Here is a 15,333-nt window from a genome sequence, read left to right as displayed (position 1 = left end):
GCACACAGGACCACGCTTCATTTCCAATCTTAACCACTTGACGTTTTTTCCATATCATCAAGCATCACTGACAGGGTGTTACTGGGTTGAAAAATCCGAAGGTCTTATCTCAACATTTACTGGGATTGAACCTTGGACCTTTAGGTTAGCAAGCACCTCTGTGGCACACTCACAACAACAAAGAGATCAAGGCCTTTAGCTATGACAGGACTAGGTCATTCACCTTGAAAGCTAGTAATTTCCTAATGGCTACATTGGAAAAGGGGTAGACATAATACTCCTTAACATTGAAGAAAGTTAATTTACATCTCTCCTTACTATTGAGGAAGACTGGCAGTGATTAAGTGAGTGAGACATTTGTACAATCAGGTTTTCCTTGTTGATAATGGAATAGACTGAAAAGTGTCATGTATATTACCATTAAAATTTAAAAATCAAAGCATATATGCTGGAATGTTTCGTTCACACCTGATCAATTTCTCTCATTGCACACAACAACGCAAAGTCTATAAGAGAAGGATGAAACTCCATTTCCTTTTCTCACTACTTAAATCGACCCCTCTTCAAATAGGTTCTGAAGATCCAGATAAATTTGTTTAAATTGTTGCACTCAAGTACAGGTGTTTTAAAACATTTTAATGTTGTGTATTCAACTTACGTTTTGTGTTGATATTTACACTGTAACCATGATCTAGTACCAATATCAATTACTATATAACATGCTTCTAGTGTAGTATTCTTAGGTATCTAGAGTACACAAAATAAATTCAATAAACAGAACAGATTTTGGCTTAAAAATTCAAAGAAAACTCACGAACATAAGAAAAATTATTGCTTTTTTAAAGTAGGAAAAAAGGTCAATGTAATTAAAACTTTCAAAAAATATATTATAAAAATATAATCAATGAAAATATCGATGAAGAAATTTTCAAGCTTGCCAGACACAGTGACATAAGCCCATTTGCAACTGTTAGAAAAGAGAGTCGTTTTTAAATATGAAACAAATTGTCGCATATTTTCAAAGAATATTTTTATATTTATAATAAAGACAGATTTGCCAGGCAAGGTAATATACGCCCACTGGCAGCTTTGATTTTGAATAAAGATATTCAGCAGTACAGTAACAATCACTAGTATGAAATATTCAACCTTCAGTCATACACTTCTTGTGAACTCTTTAGGGCGATACTGAAAAATACTGGGTTTGAGTTATTGCACTTCTTCTTGAAATCGTGTTCAACCTTCAGCTCAGTACAAAATCCAGTAAGAATCATGCCTTTTAGTGTTTAAAAGGTAAAATTTGAAAGTGTTCTCAAGAACAGGAGCAATAACTGATACTAAATATTTTTGGATTTGTCTGATTTTCAATAGGGTTTAACCTTGGTTGATAACAAACACTCATACCAAGTTTCATCAGAATCCGTCAAGAATTGTGCCTTCTAGAATGTCTACGAGCTAAAAATTGAACGCGTTTTCAAGAACAAGGGCAATTACTCATACTAAATATTTTTGGATTATTCTGAGCCATTTAGAGTGTTTACGAGCTAAAAATTGAACACGTCTTCAAGAACAGGAGCAAAAACGCATACTAAATATTTTTCGATTTTTCTGATTTTCAATTACGTTTATCCTTGGGTGATTACGAACACTCATACCAAGTTTCCTCAAAATCCGTCAAGAATTGTGTCTTGTTTACGAGCAATTGTGGACAGAACGACGGAACGGCGGATGGACATGGGTGACGGCAATATACACCCCCCATTTCATGTGGGCGTATAAAAATGATGTTTTACATCAAAAAGATGCTATGATTTTTCTGATCCAGGACAATGTAAATCTTTTATATGACTTTGTCAATGTTTGCAAAACTGCATCGATTTACATTACCTATCTTTGCTTGATTATCAAGTTATTGTCTGAGCAAAGTAAGTTTTTTAAACTTAATTGGAATAGCAGCCTCAAAATAGTCCTGAAAGTCTTGGAATGACTTTGTGATGATAAAATTTAGAATCATGAGCACACATTATGTCTTCAAAATTGTTTTTACAGAGAAATGTGTTTCCTTTCAAAATAAACTTACAAAGAATTAAATTTTAAAAAGGCAAAGACATTTTAAGACTAACAGTATTATTTTGAGGCGTATAATCCAATTCTCGTAAAAATCTTTTGCTTTGTTCAGACTAGGGCTGGGTAAAATGAAATAATCATTTATTGTTGCTAGGAATTTATAATTTCGATTATCTAATTTCATAATCGATTATATGTCAAGTTACATTTTCTCCACTCTACCTGTTAACAAGTAGTAATCTCTTCCATATAGTTTCCCTTTAACACATAACTTACCCACAACAAAATATAATAACCCATTAAATCAAGAATATACTTCCGTGACACAAATATAACCCATGAAATCAATAATTTTAGCATGTTTTTAATTTAATATTTAAAAAATTTATGAATTAAAATATTTCAATTATTAATCGATTATTGATCAGTAGTCTACCATCGATAATTGATCTCTATTTGGTAATCAATACCCAGCCCTAGCTCAGACAATACATAATAATAACAAATGTAAAAGTTACCTGATTTGAAGATATAAGATAAGAAACTTTCTCCAATAATGTCTTATATAAGGGTGGTAAATTACTGCTTTTTGTTCCATCTCCCTCATTTGATTTCTTCCTGCAAACGAAAAAGTAATTTATATATTTTGGAATGAATCATTAGGTTTAGGAAATGACACGGAGGTAGTAATTAGTCCATGGAAATACTCATTAATATGCTTATTACAAGCCACCATTACACAAAAATGGTTTTCTCACCAATATCTTTCTAAAAGATAGCTTGCCAGGCAAGGTAATATACGCCCATTGGCAGCTTAAATTTTAAATAAAATTTTCCGTGAAATACTACCCGAAATCAGTTAACTGATTAACCGTTTCAACACAACTAATAATGTCTGACAAATAACTATTACCTTTTTCTTTTACCAGGATAAAGGGATAATTTCTTCACTGATTTATCATCATCAATCTGATTATCTTTATTAGTAGTTTCCCCTGTTTGTATTTTCACTAACTGTCGATACACTAACAACGATAGTACAGGTACTAAGTACTGAAATGAAATCCAATCTTTCTGTACCTTTTTTTGGAGAATGATAACCATGTTTTTTTGTCAATATTTTACAAATATCAATTAGTAATAAAAATTGAATGAAACCATAACTTGCTTCATGTTTGTTGTTTTTTGCCATCAGGATAGAATGGTCAGCATATTTTCTAACAATATGATATTTTAAAATGAAAATTTATTCTCAATCAATCAAAATATCAATACTGGAAATATCAGTCTGTTATTTAAAGGCTTGATGTCCAATAATCATCTGGACCCTTTGAGAGCTGAAGATGTGATATGGCTTCTTCATAATGTCAAGCTATTACCAACTTTGTCTTATACCTTGACTGCAATAGCCATCTTCCTGGTATCACCAAACTTTGTAAATGAAGTGTTTTAGATGGATTGTACGTAGCCATCATAGTCCTCGAAAGAACGCAATAAAAAAAAGCTCAAAAAAAAAAATGTTCACAGTCTGTATGTCAAGGGCTGTGATTGACTATTCGCTGGCATACAATCCAATCAAATCGCTGAATTCCATGATACAAGAAAGGTGGCTATTGCAGTCAAGGTAAAAGACGAAGGAAAACTGACCATTATGAAGTATGATTTGGTTAATGATCTATTACTAACCTGTAAACCTGTGATTTCACCCAAATCAGAAATGTAACATTGAACAACATTATCAATAGAGGGTTGAATTATAGCACTAGATAATACAATCTCTGGTAAATTCTCTATGCAATGACAAATCATTGAGGAGATGCTGTCTTTAAAATCTGAATTGTCCACAGCCTTCAGTCCAGACTTGGACAGTAATTGAGCAATCTTCTCCATAGACTGTTTATAGTGGGTATGTGTTAAATGGTAACTATGATGTTTTTGAGTGTCTTCTGCAAGGATTTCATTTATTAGCAAGGCAGATTTCTTTTCAAGCAATACCTTTTCACTGTAAAAGAAATATGAAATATAAGCATGATATTATAAGCAATGATAGTCAAATAATAATCACTGAAATTTTCAGTCTGGTAAAAATTAGACCTAACTTTAGTTTCATTTTTCTATTAGTTCTATTTTTAATGACTAGGGTTTAATGACCAGACTCTAGAACATACGTGAAAATAACTTTTTGACCAAACCTGCATAAACCAATCAAAGTTATGCTATCTCCAGCATTGGCGTTTTGTGAGAGATTGAAGGAATTTGATTGGTTAAAGTAGATGTTATCAGATTAGGTCGTTGAACCCTACTCTGAAGTGACTATACTGAATATAAAGACTAATAAAAAAAAAAAAAAATGAAAGATGGGTCTAATTTCAATTTGACCTTGAACTTTTGCTTTACTTCTTCAATTCAGCTACTCATAATTCTTTCAGGTTGAAAAAAGACTCGTTCTATTTTCGTAAGACAACAATTCCTTCAAACTAAGATATGCATTTTTGACTTTTTTTCCCCCTGGGAACATTCACATCATAGCAATTTCATCTAGAAATTTGTTAAAATAAAATAGTACTTCTCTAAAATATAAGTTAAAATTGGTCATAATTTGAACACTTATGCACTATATGTTATAAGAATACATACGCTGATAGTAAATTTGGACAGCCTGAAAGAACTAACTCTATTAAACCATGTGTACAAGCTAAAAGATAATCTAATATATCAATTGGTGGTAATCCCATATCTTCTAGTAATTCTTTACACACCTCTACAGATACCTTTAACAAAAAATGTATTACTGAATCGATATGGAAAATAATATAAGAAGAATTTAATCTTATATCACTGAGTCATTTGAAATGAAATGAAATGAATGGAGTTTTACGTCCTACTCTTCACTGTTTCATTTGAGGAGGAATATCGTGCAGTAAACAATGACAGATTTTTCTTTATATTTTTAATTACACAACAAGACTATAGTTAAGACACTCAATCCATGTGGTAATTGGAGAAACAGCCTAAGGCCAAAAGAAAGAAAAATTCTAATCAATATTAATCAACCTGAAAGTTTTTATATCAAAATACAGATATTCAATAAATGCTTATGTTAAATGTTACTGTTATGTCACACACTATTTGATAGGTATTTAGTGATTGTCACAAATAGAATATTGGTCTTTATGGATAAGAATCACTTTATGTCTTAAAGGGATATGTTCATCATCCATTTGACAAATCATACTTAAGTCTCAGCAATGGAATGTTTTAGCTAAGCTTATCAGTAATAGTAGTCACAGCTCACATCGAAATTTGAGCTTTCAAATCAATGTGTGTTAAAATTAAATAGATGACTCGTCTTTTCTTGAGACTCTACCAAGTATAGAAAACAACATATATAGAAAAAGAAAATGAAATTTCTAGTTTGAGGAATTATGAAGAAATTATGCAATTTTTGTTCATTTCTAATACTTATGAATACTATTTATATATATTAATAACCCGATTCAACCCCCTAAAATGGTGAACCTTTGCCTTTAAACAGTTATTAAATGTTATATGTTGTAAACTTGATAACCTCCAGTGGTATCTTGTTGAAACATTGTGTTTAAGAAACAAAGTGATTGTCTTCCATGTGTCACATGGTAAAAACTTTGGAGGAAAAAAATGTTATGGTCTAACCCATTATTTATATAAGCAATTAACACACAGATAATCTTTGATTCTCAAAGTGGCCTTTGTTGATGCATTATTGTACTACCTATACTTACAATTTTCAATTCCACATCACCATATTCAAGATGCCAACATAAACAACCAAATAATAACTCAGCTTTAGGTGTGTTGGTTTGATTGATGCTTTTAGCTAATGGTAGTAATATCTTTCTGGAAGGTAAAACAAAGTCAATGTCGACCGAAAAAGAAAAAGATAGCTTACCAGGCAAGGTTACATACGCCTACTGGCAGCTGTCAGAAATGATAAAACAGTCTTTAGTGACTAAAGTATAAATTTTCTCATATTAAAGAAATTTTAATAGTTTGAATTCATTGATATATATATATTTACTGCCAGTTATTTATGCTGAGAAATACCACAAAATTTTTTAAAATCAATAAATAACCCAAATACATTTAATTATCTCATCAATATACATGATCACACCATGTTTCATTAAAATCAATTGAAAACTGTAGTCTCTTATGTGCTCACAAACAAATTTTGAAGTGTTTTTCCTAAGTCAAGGGTAATAACTCAAAAACTATTAAAATCAGTTGAAAACTGTAGTCTCTATTGTGTTTCCAAACAAATTTAGACGCGTTTTTCCTAAGTCAAGGGCAATAACTGAAAAACCGTTCATCGAAAAATCGTCAAATTCGAACTTGACCAAGATCTCATCAATATAAATGATCACACCAAATTTCATCAAAATCAGTTGAAAACTGTAGTCTCTATTGTGTTTACAGGAAATGTTGATGGACAGGTGCGACGGCAATATAAGCAACACAGAATATTGCAACGGACATGCATCTTTTATGTATAAATTTCAAATGATAATAATGAAATTTTAAAGGGACAGGTGTGTCATTTTAGGGGGGTTGATTAAAGTCTTGAATATATAAAAATAGTCTCAGAAGTACAAGAAATGTATGAAAATAATTCTTTTAGAAATAAAAGGAAATTTACTCACTATTTCTATTTTTGTCTTTTCTATATATATCTTATCTTGACGAGTCATCAAGTATTGATGAAACATTCAAACACGTATAATTCTGGACACAATGAATTTGAAGGCTCAAATTTCAACGGTATGCTGTCAACACTATAAGAGATTTGCTCAGCTAAAAAATTCCCGTTTCTGAGACTAAAATGTGATTGGTCAAAGAAATAGCGCACCTGTCCCTTAAAGTCATATTTTTCCTGCTAATGAGAATTGCCAAATTCATGCAGTGCACAATAATGGAAAATCCTACTCAAATCTCAAATATCAAAAAAGTCTAAAGAGAGTTTACTTACGTCAAATTGACTTGCATTCTTTCACAGTAATCAACATCCAATATATCTATATAGACATCACTTAACTGGAACTCAAAATCACCCATATTCTACAAAAAAACATCAGACATCAACATTTAATTGCAAGATTCCATGTCTCTAAACTTTTAAAGAACATTGTTGACCATGATTTTAACATAAAAGTCAAACCAAAGTAAACCCTTTTTAGATTTGTATCAAGTCTTTAAGACCCCATCGCTCACATTTCAGCAAAGTTCATGGCAGTACTTCTCCCACCTAAATCAGTTATATAAAAAAAATGTTCACATATTTGGGCTAAGTCAAGGGCAATAACTCTATGACCTTTGAACATTCTTGAAAATCAGACTCATCCAACATCTCATAATATATTATAACTGGACACAATTATATGGATTACTTTCATAAAATATCTTGCTAAATGTCACTTAAGGAAAATCTCATGATATATAGGCATTATCTCTTTCAAATCTGTCCTCCAGGACAATGACTCTAGATACAGGCTTTCCATGATTTTCTCTATCCTCATTTTTATCTCACCTCTGTTGGATCATGTAAACTTTGATAAACTTGTGAACTAGCAACAACAAATCTATTTAAACACTGAGCTTCACCACTTTCATATAATTTATCACTTATTTTTGTCAATTCTGAAATAAAAGGAGCTCTATTTACACACATTCTACTTTCATACATATATACATGACGTTCTATAGCACAGTCAGTTAGAGCGTTGGTTTTTAACATGACGTAAATCGCTTTGTTTAGTCAAGCAAATGGTGTCTGAAGGTTCCAATCTCGATTAGCGTGTGATGGTTCGATGACCTTGAATAAGTCATCTTCACTCATAATTCCAGTCAATCCAGCTGTAAATGAGTACGGAAAACCCGGGAAAGATCAATGTCAAAATGTTTGCCCAAGGACCAGCTGGTAGAAAGGATCCTTAACTGTGGGCTGGGGCTGGTGATATACTGGTATGACAATAAAAACCAGTATAATCAAGTTTTAGTGGGCTCATATTCTTTCTAGGTGGGGCAACACAGGGACTGGAATTTCTTGCATACTCAAATTTTGATATTCAGATATATCTGATATCCTGCCAAATATGTGATGTCCATGGCAAACAGGGCCACATACTTGAAACTTCTCTGAATCAATCCTCCAAAATCTCCATCACAGAGGGAAACTTTAAACATACCTGCCACAGCATAGACCAGTTCTTCTATTAATTCTTTATATAAACAATAATCATTGGATTTAATTTTTTGTAATAAATGGATCAGGAGTTCCACGCATTTCTCATGTAAATCTGTACAGTCAGATAATCCTAATAATCTAATTAATCTTCCTATTAACCACATAGTAAATCCTGAAATTAACAAACATCAAACAACTGAATACATCACTCATATAAATTCCTCTTAAAAGAGTCAAATGAAATTAGAACTGGGTGAAATACTCAAAAAATCAAATATTGGCACTATGACTTTATAAAATAAATTATAGATTTTCAAATTTCATTATCGATTAAATATCAAAGTTACAATTTCACCATCTAGTAGTCCTCTACTTCGTTTCCCTACAACACATAACTTCCCACAATAAACTATAACAACTGAATCATTTTACTTCACACAAAAAATAACGCAAGAAATCAAAAATTTGTGAACACTATTAGCTGAACAATTCCAGAATCCAAGACCAAGATACGACGACCTCCGAAAATGGTGAAACACACTTTTCAAGTTGACTTATGATATGTAATGTCCAGGGCTTGTTAAAATAATCGATTATCGTTACCATAAATTCACAATTTTGTATTCCGCTTATAAAATTTCCTAAGCGATTATATGTAAAAGTTATATTTTCTCCATTGTGCCTGTTAACAAGTAGAAATCTCTTCCACATAGTTCCCCCTCGGCAAATAACTCAACCACAATAAGCCATGAAATTAAGGATTCTGTCATGTTTTTAATTTAGTATTTACAGGGTTTCTCAATTAAAATATTTTGATTATTTATCGATAGTCTACGATCAATAATCGATTTCAATTTGGTACTCGATTCCCAGTCCTAGTAATGTCTGACTTAATTAAAGATAAATTACCCAGTTTGAGAGTTCAATCAAAGTTGACAAATAACAAAATATTAATGGGGAGTACTTACCTCTAGAAAGTTTAGCTTCTAATGAAATATCATTAGATTTAACAGCTGATAGTCCTGGTGTTGAAGTTGAAGCTATGCGTGGTGAATAGTGAAATGTCTGACTATTTACACCAACAAATAACCGTATAATATGTAAAGTGACTTGAAGTTCTCTTTCCTTGGCTGCCATGTTAAGATAAAGTTTCACTACAATTACAAAAGAAAAGGATATGTGGATTACTGTAGTTGTTTTTGTCAGATTGATCTGACTGTAAGATTAAGAATTTTGATTCGAGTAAAAACCCAGATGGAGTAATTTGGTAATCAATTGAAATATATATGAAAGTCATTATCATGTGTCTTTGTATCGTATTTAGCACATGAAAATTTCATGATTCTCTATTTGCTCACATGAAGATATCATACATATCTTGATATTAATCTTAAACAAGAGCAGTCTATTATGAAACTGCTCGTTTCAAATTTGTGACCCACTCTTTCAACCTGGAATATGTCCAAAAGGAATTAAGTAAAACCCATGTACATACCCTGATTTAGATTTGTAAAACATTGTTCCACCATTTTACAAATAGTTATTCTAAATTTATAAATATTTTGATCATCATTGCCTTGCCCCATATTAGCACTGAAAATACAAATGAAACGAACTGAATAGAGTTTCTGTTCTACTTTTCTCCACAAAGTGGGCTAATGAAGACGGGCAACGCCATACAGGGTGCGATGAAACAAAATTTGCCAGGACAGCGGCATAAGTCTGTTTTTTTCAACTGTCGAGGGATCTTTAACATGCACAGTCTGTAGCACACAGGGCACTGAAAATACAGACCATAAGAAAAACAAAGAGTCAAAAACAGCAATAGATAATCAAATGCCAAAAATACAAATTTCTTTTTTAACAAAAGGAAATTAAAAAATGTTATCTAATACTTCCACATAAAAAATCAGTTGAAAATACCTTATTTTTAAAAAAACAAAAGTAAAAACAATTTGTGAATTTGAACAAAATAAGATGATATTCAATATTGCTTTGAGAATATTATTGAGATCCTTGGAAGCTGTAATTGATAAAAACATCATAGTATTCATAGGAAACTTTTTGTGAGAAGAGTTATAAAGGTTAATTGGCACAGTATATTTTTGTATAAACTAGACAAAAAATAATCAGAAATTGAGCTCTATCATCAGATTATTTTTTAAATCAATGTTCAGATCAGAGGATATCATGACACAAATGACCATGATTAAATTCATATTTACTCTATGAAAGAAGTAAAGAACCTAACAGATTCTCCTTGAAATATGGTGTTTAAATCCAATTGTACCCCATAGAGTACAAACCACACCCCTTTTCGTCATACTTGCTCTTAAGCAACACATATTCAGGATATGATGATTTCACCCCTTGAGCAGTTTGTGCTAATGGCACTTTCAGGGAGCTGCTGCATTTTGAATTTCAACCTTTTTCCTCCATTAAGTCAGTCTGCACCCTGCCCCCTATTTTTACCACCAGTCATGGGTGGCTGCAGTGGCGAAGCCAGGTTTATGTCTGAGCGGGGACGAAATATCTGAGATCGCCCTAATTTCTACCCTGGTTGTGAAATTTTTGTCCGAAAAACTTGCTTTCAGGCTAAGACTACAAGGGGAGGCAGCTTTCCCCTTTGCACCCCCTTTGGCTCCTCCACTTGGAGGCTGGTGCCAACACTAGTACTGAATGATATTTTCAATTTCATAATGACGTGACTTCATACATAGGCTGTTGCTTTTTATTTCTCTTTACATATGGATTCTTAAAAAATAGGGTAGAAAAAATTGCTTACTGATTTGAACTTAGGAATTCTGCCAACTCTGCTTGCGCCATTTTGACAATTACTGAATCGTATTTACCTCATTCATCAAACAGAGGACAATGAAAGGATAACCTGAATTAAAAATAGCTGCAAAAAATTCACAAGTTCAATAAACGTCAAATCTAATACTTTCAAATTTTTTATAGTGTTTGTTTTTATCAGTCCAATTTCAAGTGTTTGAACCCACTGCAAAAAGTAAAAAAGTAATCTGCTCTGCAATATATTCAAATTTAACTATCCAATCATTATTTTTAAATCAGTAATCAGATTTCACAGAGGTGAATTTTCAATACAAAATTCATTTGATGGAGGTGAATTTTTTGCAATTTTGGCTTTGGGATTGGATTGAAGTGGCAAGCCAAGTGGGATTATTGGAAATGTTAAATCGCGAGACCCCACGTTTACAAATAAGACTATGGAACTAGTGACATTACTGTGATTAGAGAGTTAAGAGTTGAATAGCCTAGATCTGTAACAGTATTAGAAACAAATAAGTCACATTCAACTTTTTGGAAAATTATTTGTGGTCTGAAACTTCTAACACACAGTCAGCTTCGAGAAAAATGAAAACAAATGGCGGGAAAAAAGTCATTTAGCATAACGTAGAACGGATCGACTAACGGATTTTTGGAACCATCCCATACTGTTATATTATAACTTAATACCAAATCTGTGCTTTGGGGGCCAAATGTGCCCATGTCCATCAAGAAATAATATACTTTAAACTCTAAAAGCTGCATCGATAGAACATCCACAGGCTGGATAACAACAGCTACAATTTGTTAGTTAAGTCCCTTATTTTCTAAAAATAGACATTACGCTATGTTTACATTCCACACCTATGCACTATCAGCGATTTTTTTCGTATTATTATAACAACTTAAGGGCTGAACACATACCCCCTTGCAGCTTTTCAAACGGTAAATTAATTCATTTTCTGTATATGAAGGACTATTGATAGCTTACTGTACTTATTTCCTCTTAATGATCACAAAGAAAATCCTAATACTTATCCTTATAAATAATCGAACGTCAATAACTATCAAAGGACGATTAACTATACCTCGATCTCTGTTACACATCTGTAACAATGTTTTGTTTACCCTTAGGCAATTATTACAAATTTAAATTCGTGATAAGAATACACAGTGATATCTCATATATCCTTTATGTACAGGATATAAGAAGATGTCAAAGGCAGGAAAGAAGAAATCTAGTCAACGATATGTGCCCTACGCTAGAGGGTTTATCATTCCGAGTGAAGCAGACAAGATATCTGCCATTGGTTTTCAAGGGAAAATGATACCTAATGAATTCAGAGATGGAACAATGAAGTTCTTCAAAAATATACCCAAACCAACCTCAATAGACGACTGGTTAGCTCAATATGATGAAGAAGGACAAACATATTTACAATATGTTCAGGAATGTCCATGGCTATCACCACGCAAAGTTAAAGGCATGCACCAATCATTTGTTTCCTCAGGAAAAAATTTGCCATCTAAATACCCCTCAGGGAAAATATATATTGTGCCTGTAGGTGATTTCAACGAGAAAGAATTTGTTTCATTCCAATATCTAGTTGATTATACAGAGAGATTTTTAGGCTTGCCAGTTGTTACTTTACCAACAATAAAAATAATACAAGAAAAGGATAAAGTAAAATGGCTTGATGAACCATCCAACAAAATTCATTCCAGGACTAGCCCAAGAACTAGAATAACTCATATAGACAGTCGTCTTGATTCTAAATCTGGCAACTTACAAATTCAGATCAATCCTTTATTGCTCAAATTAAGACAAAACATTCCTCAAGATGCCTTGTGTTTGATTGGATTAACTCAATATGACCTATATGCAGATGAACCTGATTTATTTGTAGCAGGCATGGCTGCTGGAAACCACAAAGTAGCTGTGTTCAGCCTTAATAGATATGATCCATGTTTGGAATTTTCAAAGGAATTTTGGTTTGAGAGGCAAATAGTTGGTGGGTTTACTCAGAAAGAGAGGAAGAAGTTGATATTACAAAGGTCGTGTAAATTGGTTGTTCATGAAATTTGTCACATTTTAGGAATAGACCATTGTATATTTTATGACTGCTGTATGAATGGATCTGGACATTTAGAAGAAGATTTTCAACAACCAATGTTTCTATGTCCTGTTGATTTACACAAGCTTCAAACTTTGTGTGGTTTTGATATCAAGAAACGTTACAAACATCTTCAAGATTTTTATGTAAAATTTGAACTGAAAGAGGAAGCAAGTTGGATTGAAAAACGGTTAAAGTTTCTTGCAAATAAATAGATACATATATTGAAGAGCAACAGTTATCTAATCAATCAACTTTACCACTTCTCGAACCACTTTTCTGATTAATCACACAACGTATACGCCAATCGTTATGTAAGGGGGCTGAATGAGGGAGCAGAAATGAAATGTGAATCGGACCAGCCTCTTTTCTGCTCAGGATAGTATCCCTATTTTCCAAACACAAAATAGGGAACAATTACCTCAAAGGTCTGGTGGCCGTCTTCACCTTTGATATGGAAAAATAAATAAATCTTAGTTATTTAACCAATTTAATAATAGTAGACTATCAGATAACAATCGAATCTTCGATTGCGTGTGAAAATAAAAATGATCGCTCAAAATCTGGTCTGTTAATTGAGCTAATCATCACCAAAATCCAAAGGCATCATCACCAAAATCCAAAGGCATCATCACCAAAATCCATTGGTATCATCACCAAAATCGATAAGCATCATCTTTGTATTGGTAGATATTAACCTACCTGTTTAGACCAAGGATGACAACATTCTGCTGTGCTTGGTTTGTGGGCTTGTAACCAGTAGAGATTTGAGTCGCCAACCCTTCGCCAATTAGGCTAGTCGCCAGACCATAGAAGCTGAAGTAAATGCACAGGCCGGTGTCACTACCAAACTTTTCCATCAAAAACGTGTCTAAGTTTGTCTGTATTTAGAGATAGCTTCATTCTTTGGACTTTATTACAACCAATTCATTAAATTTTGTTCGCATTTTATCGGCTTTGGAAATCCTGTTGCTAAGATTTTCCCGCCATTTTTACCATGCGCGTTTAGAAAACTGGGATGCTATACTATTCCATCAAAGCTATCTAGATAACTTCGATAAGGACAGCCGGCTTTAAGTGTTGTTACACACCCACGATCTGAATTATGATGCCCCCAATGTTAGTAGCTTTTCAGCTCTTGTTTTATCAACATCGAACAGCCTACAACGAAACAATAGATTCATTTTGATCATTTCTTAACCTAACTTTTCATCACTTAATTCCAATTCCAATTTAACCTTGCGAATTGGCCCTTATCATAAGAATTTTATTAGAATATACTTTAAAAATAAAAAAAATAGAATTATAATATATGGTTTTAATAAAAATGTCTCGTTTTACTAAACATTTTATAAAATAAATAAATTATTTATTGTTTAAAAATTGATTATTTTTTTCTATCAATAACAGGATGAACGTACTCTTAAAACAGTTTAATAGAAACTTGATTAATCTAAAATGGCGTAAAGTGGACTAAGGCGACTTCCGATGCAGAAAGGTGACAATGACACCCGCGAACAATCACTATCTAATGTAGATATAATATATCTCTCGGAAATGTCCCTTTCTGCATCAATTTAATCAAAATTAGATTACAATCGTTTCTCTATTGCTATTCTGATATATTTTTGCCTCCAATTTAAATTAGATTGCAAAAGACTAAACAATTAAAACAAGCGCAAACAATTCCAAAAATATAACCAATTTATAGGCTAAACAATATGGATTAACATTAACTAATCGTACGATGAGATAACCATTTATTATGTTTTATTATTTAATTGTGGTAATGATGCCTCGGCGAGTTTCTTGGTGCCTTGATACAGGATTGATATAGGATTGATCGACTCTTTTAAAATATTGATTCAGAAACTCGTCATCGATTTGTTTGCTATAATTATTGAAATATATAATCATACCCGTGAAAGAATAGAGTCAGTCACAACTCGGTGACATCTAAAGGGAGATCTACATTTGAAGTGGCGAGTTGATAAGGTACAGTTTGTATCATGATGCTGAAATGACATAATGAACTTTAAAAGTTTAAGTTTTAAAATCAACGGCTGAAGTTTTTAAATTAAAACTTTCAGATACCTTAAGGGACACAGACATAGATTTTGGTGTATAGTTTTTGAAAATTTG

General features: G+C 32.5%; 1 protein-coding gene across 1 annotated transcript; it reads left to right on the top strand.

The window, feature by feature from the left end:
* Positions 1 to 12,950: 12,950 nt before the first annotated feature.
* On the top strand, positions 12,951 to 13,319 carry LOTGIDRAFT_79079 (hypothetical protein; the record flags this gene model as incomplete). The annotated part of the gene is made up of 1 exon (XM_009058609.1): positions 12,951 to 13,319. A coding segment is annotated over one exon (369 nt), but the record flags the coding sequence as incomplete, so codon positions are not given.
* Between the last annotated feature and the right edge of the window lie 2,014 nt (positions 13,320 to 15,333).

This window comes from Lottia gigantea, assembly GCF_000327385.1.
Source record: "Lottia gigantea unplaced genomic scaffold LOTGIsca_35, whole genome shotgun sequence".
Lineage (NCBI taxonomy): Eukaryota > Metazoa > Mollusca > Gastropoda > Lottiidae > Lottia > Lottia gigantea.
Note: the sequence above shows the minus strand (reverse complement) of the source record. Positions and strands in the feature narration are given on the sequence as shown.